The 14,625-nt window shown below is 42.2% G+C and overlaps 2 protein-coding genes across 3 annotated transcripts in view; one reads left to right on the top strand and one right to left on the bottom strand.

Annotated features, from left to right (window-relative positions):
* Window positions 1-7,527, bottom strand: part of megf8 (multiple EGF-like-domains 8) — a 29,441-nt gene extending 21,914 nt beyond the window's left edge. For both annotated transcript variants that reach the window (XM_081715568.1, XM_027001168.3), the window contains exons 1-10: window positions 7,028-7,527; window positions 6,082-6,326; window positions 5,622-5,785; window positions 3,868-4,077; window positions 2,811-2,991; window positions 1,550-1,638; window positions 1,230-1,443; window positions 800-980; window positions 517-662; window positions 173-283 (exon numbers count right to left, since the gene is read on the bottom strand). In XM_081715568.1, the coding sequence (XP_081571694.1) occupies window positions 173-283; window positions 517-662; window positions 800-980; window positions 1,230-1,443; window positions 1,550-1,638; window positions 2,811-2,991; window positions 3,868-4,077; window positions 5,622-5,785; window positions 6,082-6,289 (1,504 nt within the window). In that variant the 5' untranslated portion in view covers window positions 6,290-6,326; window positions 7,028-7,527. The remainder of the gene's footprint in view (window positions 1-172; window positions 284-516; window positions 663-799; window positions 981-1,229; window positions 1,444-1,549; window positions 1,639-2,810; window positions 2,992-3,867; window positions 4,078-5,621; window positions 5,786-6,081; window positions 6,327-7,027) is intronic.
* Window positions 7,528-8,601: 1,074 nt separating this feature from the next.
* trim35-28 (tripartite motif containing 35-28) lies at window positions 8,602-13,743 on the top strand. Its single transcript, XM_027001169.3, has 6 exons — window positions 8,602-9,936; window positions 10,175-10,270; window positions 10,413-10,643; window positions 10,906-10,928; window positions 11,038-11,156; window positions 12,026-13,743. Exons 1-6 carry the CDS (start codon window positions 9,511-9,513, stop codon window positions 12,559-12,561), a joined length of 1,431 nt encoding a protein of 476 aa, XP_026856970.1. The 5' UTR covers window positions 8,602-9,510; the 3' UTR covers window positions 12,562-13,743.
* The last annotated feature ends 882 nt before the right edge of the window (window positions 13,744-14,625 follow it).

Here is a 14,625-nt window from a genome sequence, read left to right as displayed (position 1 = left end):
ATGAAAGCACCACCTCATTAACAAGCACCACCTCATCCGATCCCCACCCCCACCCCCATCCACACACACACACGATTAATTACGTGCAGACCAGGTGTTCATAAACGCTTTACGGCTGACTCTTTTAATATGCTGATTTGTGTTGTGTGACTTCTGTTCAGCAGGGACTCACTGTATTTAGCGGCCTCTCCAGCAGAGACCCACTGGTGGCAGCCCAGATGATAGAAGAAGATCTCTTCATCATAGCACTTCTCCTCTACATAATGGATATGCACATTCCCTCCTAAAAGAGCAAGGCGACCCTACTCACGGCCTTCATACTTTTAAAATGCTTCCGTTACATAAAGATGTATTTAAACGTGTCCAAACACTTAAACATTTAAATCCCATCATGCGCATGAGATAACTCAACGTACACGTGTGGATAGGCAGACATGCACACTCAGCAGGTCGATTCTCGTGAGACGCCAGTTGTCCGCTCTGTAACAGCGCCGTAATGGCACCTGCGGCACTCACCATACACCACCATGTAATTGCCGATAATTGTGGCAGAATGGAAGGCCCTTTCCCGAGGCCCGGTGGCAGGAAAACGGGAGCGGAGGGACGTCCAAAAACGCTTGTCCACGTGGAACATGTCAGTGGAGTTCACCCGCACGCTGAACCTGATGGCCAGAAGGGAGTCACTTGTAGGATCACAGACTATTCCAAACGCAGGCCCCATAACGTCATTCTGTCTCTACTACAGACAAGTTTGTGCTGGGGGTTTTTATGGAACCGTGAGCCTGTGGCTCTGTGGTACCTGGCAGTGGTAGGCCTGTGTCCCCCGTACACCAGCAAGGTCCGGGATGGAGCGTGGAACACCATGCTGTGACCCGCGGTTGCCGGAGCTTTCCCCCCGTAAGGCTGTACCGTCTCCCACACGCCGTCCATCAGCCGGAAGCGATGCAGGGAGGATGAGAACATGTCCTCCACTGTCCGCCCTGTGGACAGAGATGCACAGTAGCAGTGAGGGAAGCCTATGTCGGCAGTGGGGTAGTCCAAAAGGAAAGCCCTGCTGGGACTCAAAACATCAGTCCCCTGCTGCTGCTTGTCTATGAGCCTGACACTGAACCCAGCTGGTAACAAACAAAACAATCACAACAAGCAGAATGCAGGTTTACATAAATTATACATGATAAATTATCATTATGAAACTACGTGTCACTAGTGTCATCTGTGTTGTCACTCACCCCCAAACACGTAAAGACTGTTGTCCACCATAGAAGCTGCATGATTTGCCAGCCTTGGAGCCCTTGCAGCATTTGATTGGCCAAGCTGTTGCCAATCATTTTGCTGTGGGCGGTATAGCCAGACATCACTAGCCAATGAGTGGTTAGCAAGCTCGCCACCATAGATGACCATGTTACCCTGCCATTCAACAGCTGTGTGAGAATGTCTCGCCGCCTTTTAAGATGAGACAGAGAAAACGTAACAAATTAACAATGCAAACAAATGTAGGGCCTGAGAAAAAGAAACGTTCACGGAAAATGTTAAGTTATTAAGGTCTTACAGGAGCAGTAGAATGTAGCAAGTTCTCCCACTGATTGGTTGAAAAGTTGTACATCACTAGGTCACCCAGCGCTGTGTTCAAGTCAAAACCTGAAACAAAAGACCCATTGAGTAATATTACCCGACTGATCCAGAAATCTCCAAAAACTTCAAAGCCTAAATATGGATTTCCTTACATGTTAAAGCAAAACAAAATGTTCACTCATTTTCCAAGGACACTTTACAACAGTTATCAATTGGCCCACCTTTCACTGGTTTATGAACAGGTTAAGATAGGCTGCACTATCTAATCTCCTTGTATTTTACACTGTCCATCCATCCTTCCAAGGAAAGCATTCCCACAACACAGTGCTGCCGCCCCCATACCTCACTGATGGGACGGTGTTTGTGGAGGAGTGGGCAGTGTTAGGTTTCCACCACAGATAACATTTTGAACTTTAGTCAAAAAACAAGTTTTGGGGGTTTTTTTGTCTGGCATGACCATAAAACCTTATCCCACATTTTAACTGGGTCACTTGGATGCTTTCTGGCAATCTCTGGATGTGCTCTGATGAAGTTGTACTGTAATCTCTCCATTCTAGCCATCCTCAGGTGTGTGCTGAGCTCTTGATATTATCATACTGGTGGACCTTCACAACTGGATATTAAATGTGGAGCTTTTTCCTATACTGTGCACATCTAGATCTTTTATCTCCAATTTCCAGATTATGCTCAAAAAGAAAAAAAAACAAAAACAAAATATGACAGCATGAAATGTGGAAAAAAAAATTTAATCCAGACAAATCTGATTACTCTTTTGTATGACACAAAATGCCAATAATGCCATTTTAAATGGAAGTCCATCACAAAACCTTTGTTTTGTGAATAACGACTGTAAAATATTGTAAGAATGTTTGTGTGTGTGCTTCTAACATAGCCCTGGAGCTAAAACACACGTTGTACACACGCAGCTGCACTGTTAGACGTGTTAGGTTTTAGCTTCTTAAGCAACACTTAGGAAAATGCCTTATATTTTGGGCGATACAGATTAGCAGACATTTGATGAACGTGTAGAATTAAATTCAGCGTTCAAAATTAAACACTCTAAAGCTGCATTCAAATTCCACTGGTGGGACCGTACTAACCAGCCACTGCAAATCCCAGCGATAGGACCATACTTGCGAAATCCAGCACAGCCCTGAAGAACTTAAAAGCTGTGCAATCATACAAGTGTCATTTTCTGTCCAATCCAGATCCACTTCCACGGTGTTGGTCAAGCTCACCTCCGAACATGTAGAAGGCCCCGGTGGAGGAGAGGTAGAGTCCAGCGGAGGCCGTGCGAGGGGAGGCCTTCTCTTCCCCCCTACTTAACTCCCACCACTGACCCACACCCTCACTGTCATGGACACCCAGCTGACAAGTATGCCCTACAAAGCCTGCATTGCAGAGGCAGTGCTCTCCCCTCTGAGAGAGAGCGAAAGAGAGAGATTGAAAGAGAGAGCAAGAGAGAGGGAGGAGCAACAGAGCGAGGGACGGGGGTGGGGGACAGAGAGAGAGACAGAGACAGAGACAGAGAGCTGATAGTGACTCAGAATTAACATTCATCTGATATGAAATACAAATATATTGTTCACAGCAGTTGAACAGACGATCAGGGGTCCTGAAGCTCAGTCCTGGGGGCCCACAGTCCTGCACTGCTTCGGCTCCCTCTGTCCTAAAACACCACACCCAGCTCACAAACATCTGGATAACCAGCTGATAAGCTACTGTGAATCAGCTGTGTTGAGAGCAGGGAGCTGAACAGGGCAGCGGGCCCCCAGGACAACTATGAACCCCTGATTTACAAGTAAGCTTGAGACCCTTGCAGTGACCCAGTGACGTTAAAATAACTTAATCAAATATTCTGAAAAATCTGTGTAATGACATGAAAGAGAGAAAATCATGAGATCCTCATGCGAGGATATAAAGTCATGAATAAACAAAAATTCAAGAACACCAAAGGATCATCTGCAAAAATGAATGATTGGCTGGGTGGTTCTGGAAGAATGTTTGTGCTCCAAAATAAGCATAAACAGTAAACCTAAATGCAAGGGTACAAAAACTTTAAACCCTAAATGCTGTATATAAATGTCCACACTTACATTCTTTGTAATAATGTATTAAAACGTTTATTATGGATAACAACACAACAGATTGGTCTTATTGGTAAAATGGAGAAACTGCTCACTTCAAACCATCAGGACCTATAGCAAAAATTAAGATGAAATAATGGGGAAAAAAAATGTTTAATGATGGATACCCCTTCCCTGCAAAAGTCTAGCTCCTCTGGGCCATACCCACCATATCACAGTGGCCATGCTGGGAGCAGAGGGTGGAACAGAGGCGGGTGGTACAGTCTGGGCCTCCCCAGCCTTGCAGGCACTGGCAGCGGGAAGAGGCGGAGTCACAGCGCCCGTGACCCCCGCAGTCGCCAGGGCACAGCGAGAAGGTGTAGGTGGCGTTGAAACCAAGCAGGTTGTAGTTGGCGTCACTGAAGAGGTGGAGCAGCATCTGGAGGAGCAGAGCAGAGGGAGGAGGTGAAGGAGAAGCGTGGAGAGAGGGAGACCTTTTCTGACATTTCACAGATTTCTCGCGATTTCCCGTCCCAGAAAACCCAGTTATGTAAATTAAACTTTTTAACACACCACCGGGGATCTCTACCCGCAAAGCAGAGAACAATTAAATTGTGTACTACTCTGAAAAAAAAGTAGTGTCATAACTACAGCTCACAAATGCTTTACAGATCAGCCTTCCCAGACACTCTACCAAGGTCATGACACCTTGGTCAGTGTGGCCAATCAGCCACACCAGCCAAAAAGAACCCAAAGTAAAACTGGAAATGAGGACTAACATTAATAATGCCCTCTGTGCATTCATGTCCTCTACATAAATGCAAATATCCCTCTTAAGAAGATGATCAATCCTTTCTATTGCTTTTCCACCTTCTCTGTTCCTTCATGGGGAATTAACGGAGAATGTTCTCTGAAGTTGTCCACTGTTAATGGTAACAGCGGAATTCTTCAATCGGTCATGCTAAATGAAATCAACTATGCTCTACTTATAGTGCATCTTAGACTTAATAATGCTGCATCCCTGCAATGTTTGCAATGGAATCACTCATTAATATGGCTAAACCCTGCTTTTTGCTTGTTTAACTTCTAACTTTATCATGTTTGTTACGTTTCATGGACCTTTGAATCATTAACAGGACATTAAAGATGGCTGACTGCTAAATGTCTGGCAGAGCAAACTGTGCCAAGCTAAGGATACTCCATTAACACACAATGTTGTGTACTTTAGGCTTAATAGGAAAGTTCACAAAAGAGAACAAAACGTGATTAACTTATTCATTAACACCAAACATTTAGGATTAGTTACTATTTAACAAAGCAGAGGGAATAAATTTTGAAATGGGTAAACAACTCTGAGAGCAAAGTAATGCCAGGCAGCATGTTAAACCTAACATGAACCCCATGGTGAATCACAGAATTTGGAGGTCAAATGGCTATGGCCAGATGACACTCTTCACCAGGTGAACTGATCTCAAATCAAGCAGCAGACTCACTGATTCTCGCTGCACCAGTGATCAGACAAGACTTCCAAAAATGCACAAGGCTGTCTGCGGCTTTGAGACTCTAGAAACTAGTACCTGGAGGAATGTTTTTCGTTTGTTTGTTTGTTTTGGCTTTCTAATATTCAAATACAATTACAAATCATCATTTTCATCCCCTGGGAGCTGAGAGACAGTAGCACAGTTCAGAGCTATGCCTGACCGGTAATCTCGTGTCATTACCCTTGAATGTGGTGTTTTGAGGGTATACGAAACCCTACCAGGCAAAAATAAAGAAGAGGTATGACACTCGGTCAGTCAGATATGAGCATTGATTTTCTAGAGCCAAACGGCAAGAAGAGAAGGAATACAAATACAATCCTAACACAAATCTTTTCAACAGATAGCATGTTCTGCATTTTCCCATATCTCAAACGCTGGTTAGAAAGGTCAGGGCAGACTCATTGTATTGACGATTTATCTGTTCGCTTCATTTTAAACTTACCTTGCCTGACTTGGCCTCTATTGGCTGGGGCAGTGTAGTGCCGCTAAGACTAGCTAGCAGGGGGCTCTGATAGGATTCTCCATCATAGACGAACAGGTAATCGTAGGTGCACTCTGTCTCCATGAACGTGAAGTTAAGCACAATGCGATAATTGCTGGTGGGAGCTGAAGGAAGAGAATTTTGCAGTGGACAGAATGGAATGCCTTTAGTGACGTTATGGCACAACCAGACATGTAAACCATCATGCTTGGATGGAACTTTGCCAAGCCACTAAAATTACATCTGCACCCTGCACGCAGTGATCATGTGTCATACTGCAGTCAAAATAGTAACCAAGCTTTACATGCTTAAATATTACACTAACAACAATATCATGTCATGTGCAGTATCAAAGACAGTCTTCTGAAAAAACAATTACCAAGCAAACAAGCTCATTCAGCCTGATTCTTTTAACACTCACCTGTGATGAGCCACTCACAGTTCCCATTAACAGAATAGTTTCCCGGGCCATCAGTGACGTATCCCGGGGGTCCTCTGAGAACCTGCCTTTGGCCTTTACAGTCCCCTGCCCAACAACCAGGGGCCACAACTGCCATCAACAGCAGCAGCCTGGCCTGAACAACGGGACTCATTCTCTCCCCCACCCAGGGGTGGTTGAGGGAAGCCATGACAGTTGGAGGTCTTACTCGCTCACAGCCTGGGGGCCTTGTGACAGAGTAATGTAGCACAAATAGTTAGGCTCTACATTGCAAAAGGCAAAGTAATTATTTTGTTATTCTCCAAGTCAAAACATATAGCTGCTAACTAGCCACTGTCAATCCGTCAGATGTAGTGAAATACGAATAACAAGTGAGCTACTTTATAACTAAATAACTCAGTCAGAGCAAATAACTGGGTTTTACTCAATCAATGTTGATATTGCACTAATAACTGTGACAACAGCATCTGAGAGACAGGGACAAGGTCGATATATCTAGAATAGGCGACCCTTGCGTTTTCTGTCGCCACCCACCTATCTCAGTTAGGTAAACTAGGTGGCCTTGGCAATAACAGCGCTAGTTTAGATGTTGTTGTCCAACTAGCTGGGCAAGTTAGATAGCTCTAGCTAACCTAGGTTACCTATCTAACTAGCTAGCTCAAATAAGCTACATTCGAGTCAGATACCAACCATATTCGTAAAATAGCTAATCAACACAAAAGATAAGAATACAATATTAACGACATCCAAAGCCCAATTATTTAGCTATAGCTATTAAATAAATCAAGCTGAATTAGTAGGCTTGTTAACCTAGGTTACCTATAGCTAACTGCTTAGCTCGTTCCAGCGATACAAGATAACGCCGCACAGTCTTATTATCAGCTAGCCACATCGCAGGATGAACAAACGTTTCCGTTAATCTACTTACGGATCCCCAAATCCTTATCTTCATTCTTCATAAGTGAAAATACACAATGGAGGGAAAAATAGTTACAAATCTTACGGATCTGTGATATCCATTTAAGAAGTAATCTAGCTAGACAGACAGACAGGCAGGCAGGCAGCTTCCTAAATATCTGACTACTGTTTTGATTGTGGATCAATCAAATTCCCTGGTAGGGAAAACCAGTGAACGGGTCCAGACAGCACAGGACGGGCGGCCTTTAAAATCTCCACCTCCGACTTGTTAGCAAGCTGGCTAGCTAGCTAGCTAGTTAAGTGTTGTATAGCTTTCCCTCATGCACATTCGGGAAAAATTTGTAGAGCCAATGCATTTCATTATAAATAAGAATAACGGTCAAAGCGTACACGAAAATAAAACGGTATGCGCAGTCATAGTTTTCCGAACATGCACTGAAAGTCCCAGACAACACAGAATCGTCAGTACAGAGGTATCAGTAGTGTTGGTTTTGTCAGTCCCTAAAAGCATCTGTGTACCTCACAGATGGTTACTGCGCACAAAGCCCTCAGAGGATTCCCTGTATTGCACTCTGCTGGTAACGATCAGCGTTGCATTGTCTGACTGAAGCCTTTAGAAAGCCCACCATGCCATAAAATCTCCAACGCTCACTGTAAAATAAAATTAGATTTAAGGAATTACTACATTAATACACTTTATAGCTGTGAGCCTAAATGTGCACAGATGCAATACGTCATCCCAGTACATTTGGTCAATCGATTCCAATTCATGTTTAAAGCCCTTATACAGTGACCTCTAGAATTACTATCACCATCAATTATTACTGTGGATGATTACTGTGCATAGCGTATTTATAAACCGATCACGTTAATTAAATAATTCATTCATCAAAAAAATATATGTTGCGACTTTTTGTTCACTGAATGGTGGAGTTTGTGCAGTTACCAGTAAAATAGCAAAGCCTTCCATTGCACTTGATGAGGTATCATGGATTTCACTTAATGGATTTCCATGCGCCTCACTATTTACGAAGTCTGCTGTTCAACTCATTCTGCAGGTTTTCAGTAGGATTTATTTCAATGGATTCAGATATTTATTGCAAAAGCAAGCTATTTTTGCATGGGTCTAGAAAAATGCTGAGGATCATTGTCCTGCTAGGAGACACAATGGCAACCCACTGTGAGCTAAGGCTATAGGCACAGCTAAGGCCTTTTATTCTAAAATACCTTTGCATGTAAGACCTTTTGTTGTAAAATGTCCCAGTCCCTGCCCACAGTGCCATATAGTCTAATAAAGTTCCTTTCAGAAGCAAAACTGCACTTGAACATCATACATCCTGCAACATACTGCATAGAGATGACTATCCATCTCTTTAAACTGAAACTACTTCTGCTGTTTATTTTGGTCCAATCTTACCTTAAATCCTGGATCACATTAATGTTCCAATAATGTCCAATGTACACAAGGTGCTTATATTTGAGCTTAGACAAAAATCGAAACTTTATTATGCAAAGCCTTCCAATTATTGCCAAGGACAAAGCGTGTTAATAGATTTTTGTACATGTTTTTCTCTCTCCAACCAATTTATTTTTGCTCAGAGGAATTCCATGAGAGGAATATTATATTAAACTTTCACTATTATAATTATGCAACATTGGCCAATAAATGAAGCCAGTAACTGTCTTATTGCATTTATAACCTTCCACATGGTGATAAGTGACAAATAGATCACGTGGCATCTCGTCTTTATGTAATTTGAGCTATATTCGAAAATGTAGTGAATCGAATACCCGTAGGATAATCTATTAGCCTTTAGCAAAAGTGCATCGTAGATATAGTCTACTATAATGCATAGTAGACTAACCATACGAATTCTACTCTAGTATTAAGTCGACACGTCTGAAGTGTCCTTCATTCTGTGCAGAGTGGAAGGCAAAATGGCCTATCATGGAATGCGTTTTCCAAAACTGCACAAACCAGTTATTCGTACATAATAATAATAATAATAATAATAATAATAATAATAATAATAATAATAGTAATAATAATAATAATAATAATAATATATTATTATTATTATACTTCGTAAAAAAACAAGCTGCTTCTTTGTAATACTATAAAAATGAAATTGTCGCAGTGTTTGATCCAAACAGAGAAAACTTTACTTTCGATAGTGATCAATTGGTCCCTTGAACCTCCCGCCCACTGAACATCGCAGAACAGCTTGTCATGCATCGATCTGCGCTGCGACTCCAGTTTTGACAGACACAGCAAGGTTTCAGGAAGAAGTTTGACACGGAGAAGCCCAAACGAGGAAGTCGCATACTGTTCCATTACAATCGTTAAAAAAAACCCTCTTGTTTTTTCGGTTTTGGGTGCCACTCAACCCCTCGGGAGTGGATGTGAGCGAAACAAAACGAAAACATATTCGCGAGCAGTTACAACGGACAACCCGGAAAAGTGAAAGCAACGCGCGCGCCGCTGGAAACAACATGGCTGTGAACATGTCCGACGAAGATATCACCGACAGACCGTCTCTTCTGGAGACAGACCTGACCTGTCCTGTGTGTAAGGAGCTTTTCCGAGACCCCGTGTTACTCTCGTGTAGTCACAGTTTTTGCCGTGAATGTCTGGAGGCCAGCTGGAAGCATAAATCCACGAAGGAGTGTCCCGTATGTCGAAAGTGCTGTGATGGGGAGCAGCCGATACCAAATCGGGCGCTGAAGAACACTTGTGAGTCCTACCAGAAGGAGAAAGGTTGGCGAATTCCCGGAGGTGCCGAAGTTCTCTGCGGACTACACCAGCGAGAGATGCAATTGTTCTGCATTAAAGACGAGACTCCTATATGTGTTGAGTGTGTGATTCTGCACAGTGGCCATGATTTTTTACCTTTGGACCGGGGAGTTCCGTTCTGTAAGGTAACTGGAAGGTCCATAGCCCTATATGGTTCTGTAACAGAACATAAGTTGTAACATACATTTCCTTGTCGCTTAGCCAGCCTGCCTTTAGTCAGAACTGACCAGGATTTTGTTGACAATGGAATTCAGCTCTTAAAATGCTCAAGGCCCAGGAATCGTTACCTTAACTTTTCTTGCACAACTTTATTTTTCAGTGCCATATACTGTAGTATTCAAAGCAGATATTGTTTTGTTATAGGAGGAACTCAATATCAAAATCTCCATTCTATGTGAAAAATTGGAGTATTTTAGGAGAATGAAGAGACGATATGGTGACACAGTCACTTTTATTCAGGTAATTTATGTTCACTCTCAACCTTTACCAACTCTGGTTTCAAGGTCCAACTATTAATGTTAATTCTAGTTGTGGGCACTAACCTGTGCTCTGTGCATGAGTACAGTCTGTTGTCTGTTGTCTCACTACCTCTGTACCTCAGACCCAGTCTGAGGAGGCAGAGAGGCAAATCAAACAGGAATTTGAGAGACTTCATCAGATCCTGAATGAGGAAGAGGCCATGAGAATTCAAGCCCTGAAGAAAGAAGAAGAGCAGAAGAAGCAGTTGATGAAGGAGAAAATTGACAGCATAGCTCGCGAAATCACCTCCCTCTCTGACCTGATTCAGTCAGTGAAGAGAGAGATGGGAGCAGAGGATCTGACTTTCCTGCAGGTATTGGCTTCCCCTCTATAAAAGGGACATCCAGAGCCAGGTTTCCTGGAAGCATCATAACACAAAGACCAGGACTGAATGGTAGAGCAAGTATCACTCTGAATACCCTTCTCTCTCATTTAAGATGATCTTAACATTACGATGCTTTTAGGAAACGGGTCGTGTTTGTAGAGAGCAGTGCATACTGTTTTGAGTGACTATTGCTATACAGAATTATTTTCAGCTCACTGCTTACTGAATTCAATTTTTTTTCTTTCTCCAGAACTTCCAGACTCTTAAACGCAGGTAAGCTATGAACTTATCCTTCCTCACACAGAAATAACAGAGATTCTTATGCATGGATAACACCATGGGTAACAGAGACCATTGTTCATGCTGTCTCAATGTACCCTAGGGCACAGTGGACAGCTGAGGACCCCCAGAAGGTTCCTGGTGCCCTCATTGACATGGCCTCTCATGTTGGAGGTCTGGGGTACAAAGTCTGGGAGAATATACGAGCTCATATCAAGTGTTGTAAGTTCCTGTTTTTGCCCCAGAAAGCAACTTTTAAAAAAACAAGAAGAACTGGTGACAGTCACCTGTGCTGAACAGATGATGATAAAATTGGTGACAAATATGAAAACTTCTATATGCTACTTAAATATGGTCAAAACACATAAAAACATAATCTGCTATATGGAAGTTTTCATATTTGTTGTTTTTTGTTAATTGAGTGGTACAGTGCATTCATATTTAAAGGTATGAATTCTAGCACTTGCATACTATCACGAGAGACGTTAGTGTATAATGACAGACTGACAATCTGGAAAACCGGTCTGGTTAGTTCTTGCTTGGAACAGTGCTTAAATGCAGTTTGTCGTATTTAGTAGTTTGGTGGTAGTATAAGTCAGTGTTTGTCCCAAAATCTACTTCCAAATATATGGTATCTGCTTTATTCATTATTATTATGTAATATGCTGTGAGAAGTTAGTGATTTCAAAGTGGAAAATCTTGTCTGATGTAATTTAGAGATGGCATAGTTACATCTCATATGCTGACTAAAGTTCTTTAGGTCAGTGGATCTCTGGGGCTACTGTAGTTCCTTTTAAAGTTTCATCATTCTTGAGGCCTTTGGTATTATGTGATCAATTATAAATGTATGTTACATTAAAATGAGTATTTTAGTGATTGTGGTCACATACACAAATTGTGCAAATTTTGTGAAATGCAGAAAGGCAATTCATGCTAGCTTTGGGTATTGAACTGTTGTTTTCATGTAGAAAATATGGCCAGGTCAGGTTAGAACATCAAAGCTATAAATTTACATGTAGAAAGAAAAGCTCGGTTTAAGGCTTTGTGAATCATGGTTAAACTTCACAGTCTAAGATCCCTCTTCTCCACAGTCCCAGTGTTAATGGACCCCAACACTGTTTCACCCTGGCTGTACATATCCCCCGACTACGCCAGTGTGAAAGAGAGCCCGGAGAGGCAGTCCTTCCCGGACAACCCCGAACGCTTCGACCCCTGCGTCTTTGTCCTGGGTTCACATGGCTTCACGTCTGGCCACCACCGCTGGGACGTGCACGTAGGTGACAATCCCAAGTGGATCCTCGGAGTTTGCAGGGAGTCGATTACCCGAAAGCGCAAGTTCACGGTGACCACGTCGGGAGGGGTGTGGAGCATTGGGCTGAGCAAAGGCATGTACAGTGCGCTGACCACACCTCGCACGGAGCTGACCGTGGAGAGGAGGCCGGACACCATCAGGGTGAAACTGAACATGGAGAAGGAGGAAGTATCCTTCTGGGACGCAAGCACCGGAAGGCACCTCTGCACCTACACTGACAAGTTCACAGGGAAGATCTTCCCTCTTTTTGGCCCAGGCCTGCAGAGCACACCCATGGCTATTCTGCCAGCCAAGATCACCATCCATAAGAAGTGATGTGGTTTCACCACAGAGCCACCCAGAACTCTGGGGAAGAAGTTGACCTGCTGCTTTGTTTTCGTTTTGTTTCGTTTTACATAGAATAATCTTCATCCTTACTGTCCTGAAAAGTAAAACCCATAAAAGCTTTTAATGTTATTTACTATACCTTTTCACAGTTACTCTACATGCTCTATCAGGTGAACTAAAGGAGATTTATATTAAAAAAAAAAAGTCTTTCTTTATTCTTGGCAAACAACACACCTGCATGGTATCCAGTCGTTTCCATCCAGCTATTTTAGTCATGAATTATTAAGCAGAGAAAACAGCAAATTAGCCAGGACATGGATAGAACAGGTAGAGCAATAAGCTAATAACATCATGGTCATGGATTCATTTCCCAGTCAGCACATGCATCATCATACTGGTAAATATGTAAGTCTCTCTGGATAAGAGTGAGTGCCAAATGTAAACTGTAAGTGCAGGCTCCAAGACCATGAGGTCTCCGGGACTGCAGTACGCAATGACATTTGGATGGGAAGAACCTGAGAACTACACACACAGGAAAACTCATTACCAGGAGCAGAAGAAGAAATGACAAATTCAGCAGACTAACTAGAGAAAAGCAAGGGTTTTTTATGCAAGCAGTTATGATAAAGTGGTTATGCCCCATCTTGTTTCATTTAGCAAACTGCTTTTATGCCTCGATACCTTCATGGTTTTGTTTATTCCCACTTTTTTCAACTATGATTGTTCATTTCTGAACTGGCTCAGGCTATTAGTGGGGAAGATGGTTTCACCTTTATGATTGTTCAAATGTGAATTGACTCATATTATCTCTGAGGAAGATGGGTTGACATTTATTACTGTTTAGTTGTGAATTGACTCAGACTAACTGGGGAAGATGGTTTCATCTTTTGAAGTGACCTGGGAAAACAGCATGAAGAGCAAAATGTTTAAAAGTACAGATGGAAAAAAAATGATATGAAAGTATTTCTGAAAAGGTTACAAGTCAGTCTCTTGTGTCCCAAATTAATTACTTAATAATTATTTTTATTATAATAATAATTTTGTTTATTATACATATGGGCCTTGTAAGATTCTGGGTTAATTTGAAACGCTTCCTCTTTTTACCCACTCCGTGTAACACATATGTGTACAGCTTTATATGTCCACAATAAAGGTAAATACTACATATAATTTCAATATTCTTGTTCTTGGAGATTTTGAGGTACAATGGAGAAAAAAAGACACCAGTTTAAGGTTGCAGAGATCATTTTGGGAATTTCAATGAAAACGTAGGTGTAATTTTGCAGAGTAATGCAACTTTGTATTTCTAATGTATGCTTTAGGCTGAGTGTAGTTCATACATTCTTCACAAGGGGGCAGAAAATGCTTCCTACTGCTTGTACTGTAGCTATCAGGCTGAGGGCAGCCCCCTTTGCTCTCAGAGGTGCATCATTTTTGCACAGCAAAGTAAACCTGGATTCATAGTGAAAAATTCACGGTTCAGTCCAATTTCATTTCATGTTTTATTGCACACATGGTGGAAAAATACTAAAACATTACTGCTCAATTTTGCTAAATACTTACAAAAATGTAGAAACATGAATTTACTCAGATGTGTGCTCACTGTGGTAGCTATGTCCGCATACTAAGTGATTTGTGTGTATGGTAGTTACGTCTGTCTGTCTGATTGTATAGCAGACGGTAGCCCTTATTTCTCCTGAAGCTTTCATCATCTCCCTTATCTCAGTTCAAATGTCATGAAAGCTTCTGCAGCATGCTTGACCTCCTCTCTGGGCCCTGCAGTATGCGAACAGAGTGAGCAGTAATGGACGCCTGACGCGGTCAGGTAAGCCAAATGCTTTCACCGCCATTGGCTAGGCGCGAGTTGCCTTTGATTTTTGATTACATGCTTTCGTATGCTGCAGTAGAAACACTGACAATAAAGGACTTGCCTGATTATCTGGCATTTGTAACATTTGTGTAGTTATAGACTAAGATGCGATTCGAATATGTTTTCTGGTCTGGAATGCCGCACTGAGGTCAGACTTGGGATTAGGCTTTGACATGAAGGGT

Source organism: Electrophorus electricus, chromosome 1, assembly GCF_041902795.1.
Source record: "Electrophorus electricus isolate QZ-2024a chromosome 1, ASM4190279v1, whole genome shotgun sequence".
Classification (NCBI taxonomy): Eukaryota; Metazoa; Chordata; class Actinopteri; order Gymnotiformes; family Gymnotidae; genus Electrophorus; species Electrophorus electricus.
Note: the sequence above shows the minus strand (reverse complement) of the source record. Positions and strands in the feature narration are given on the sequence as shown.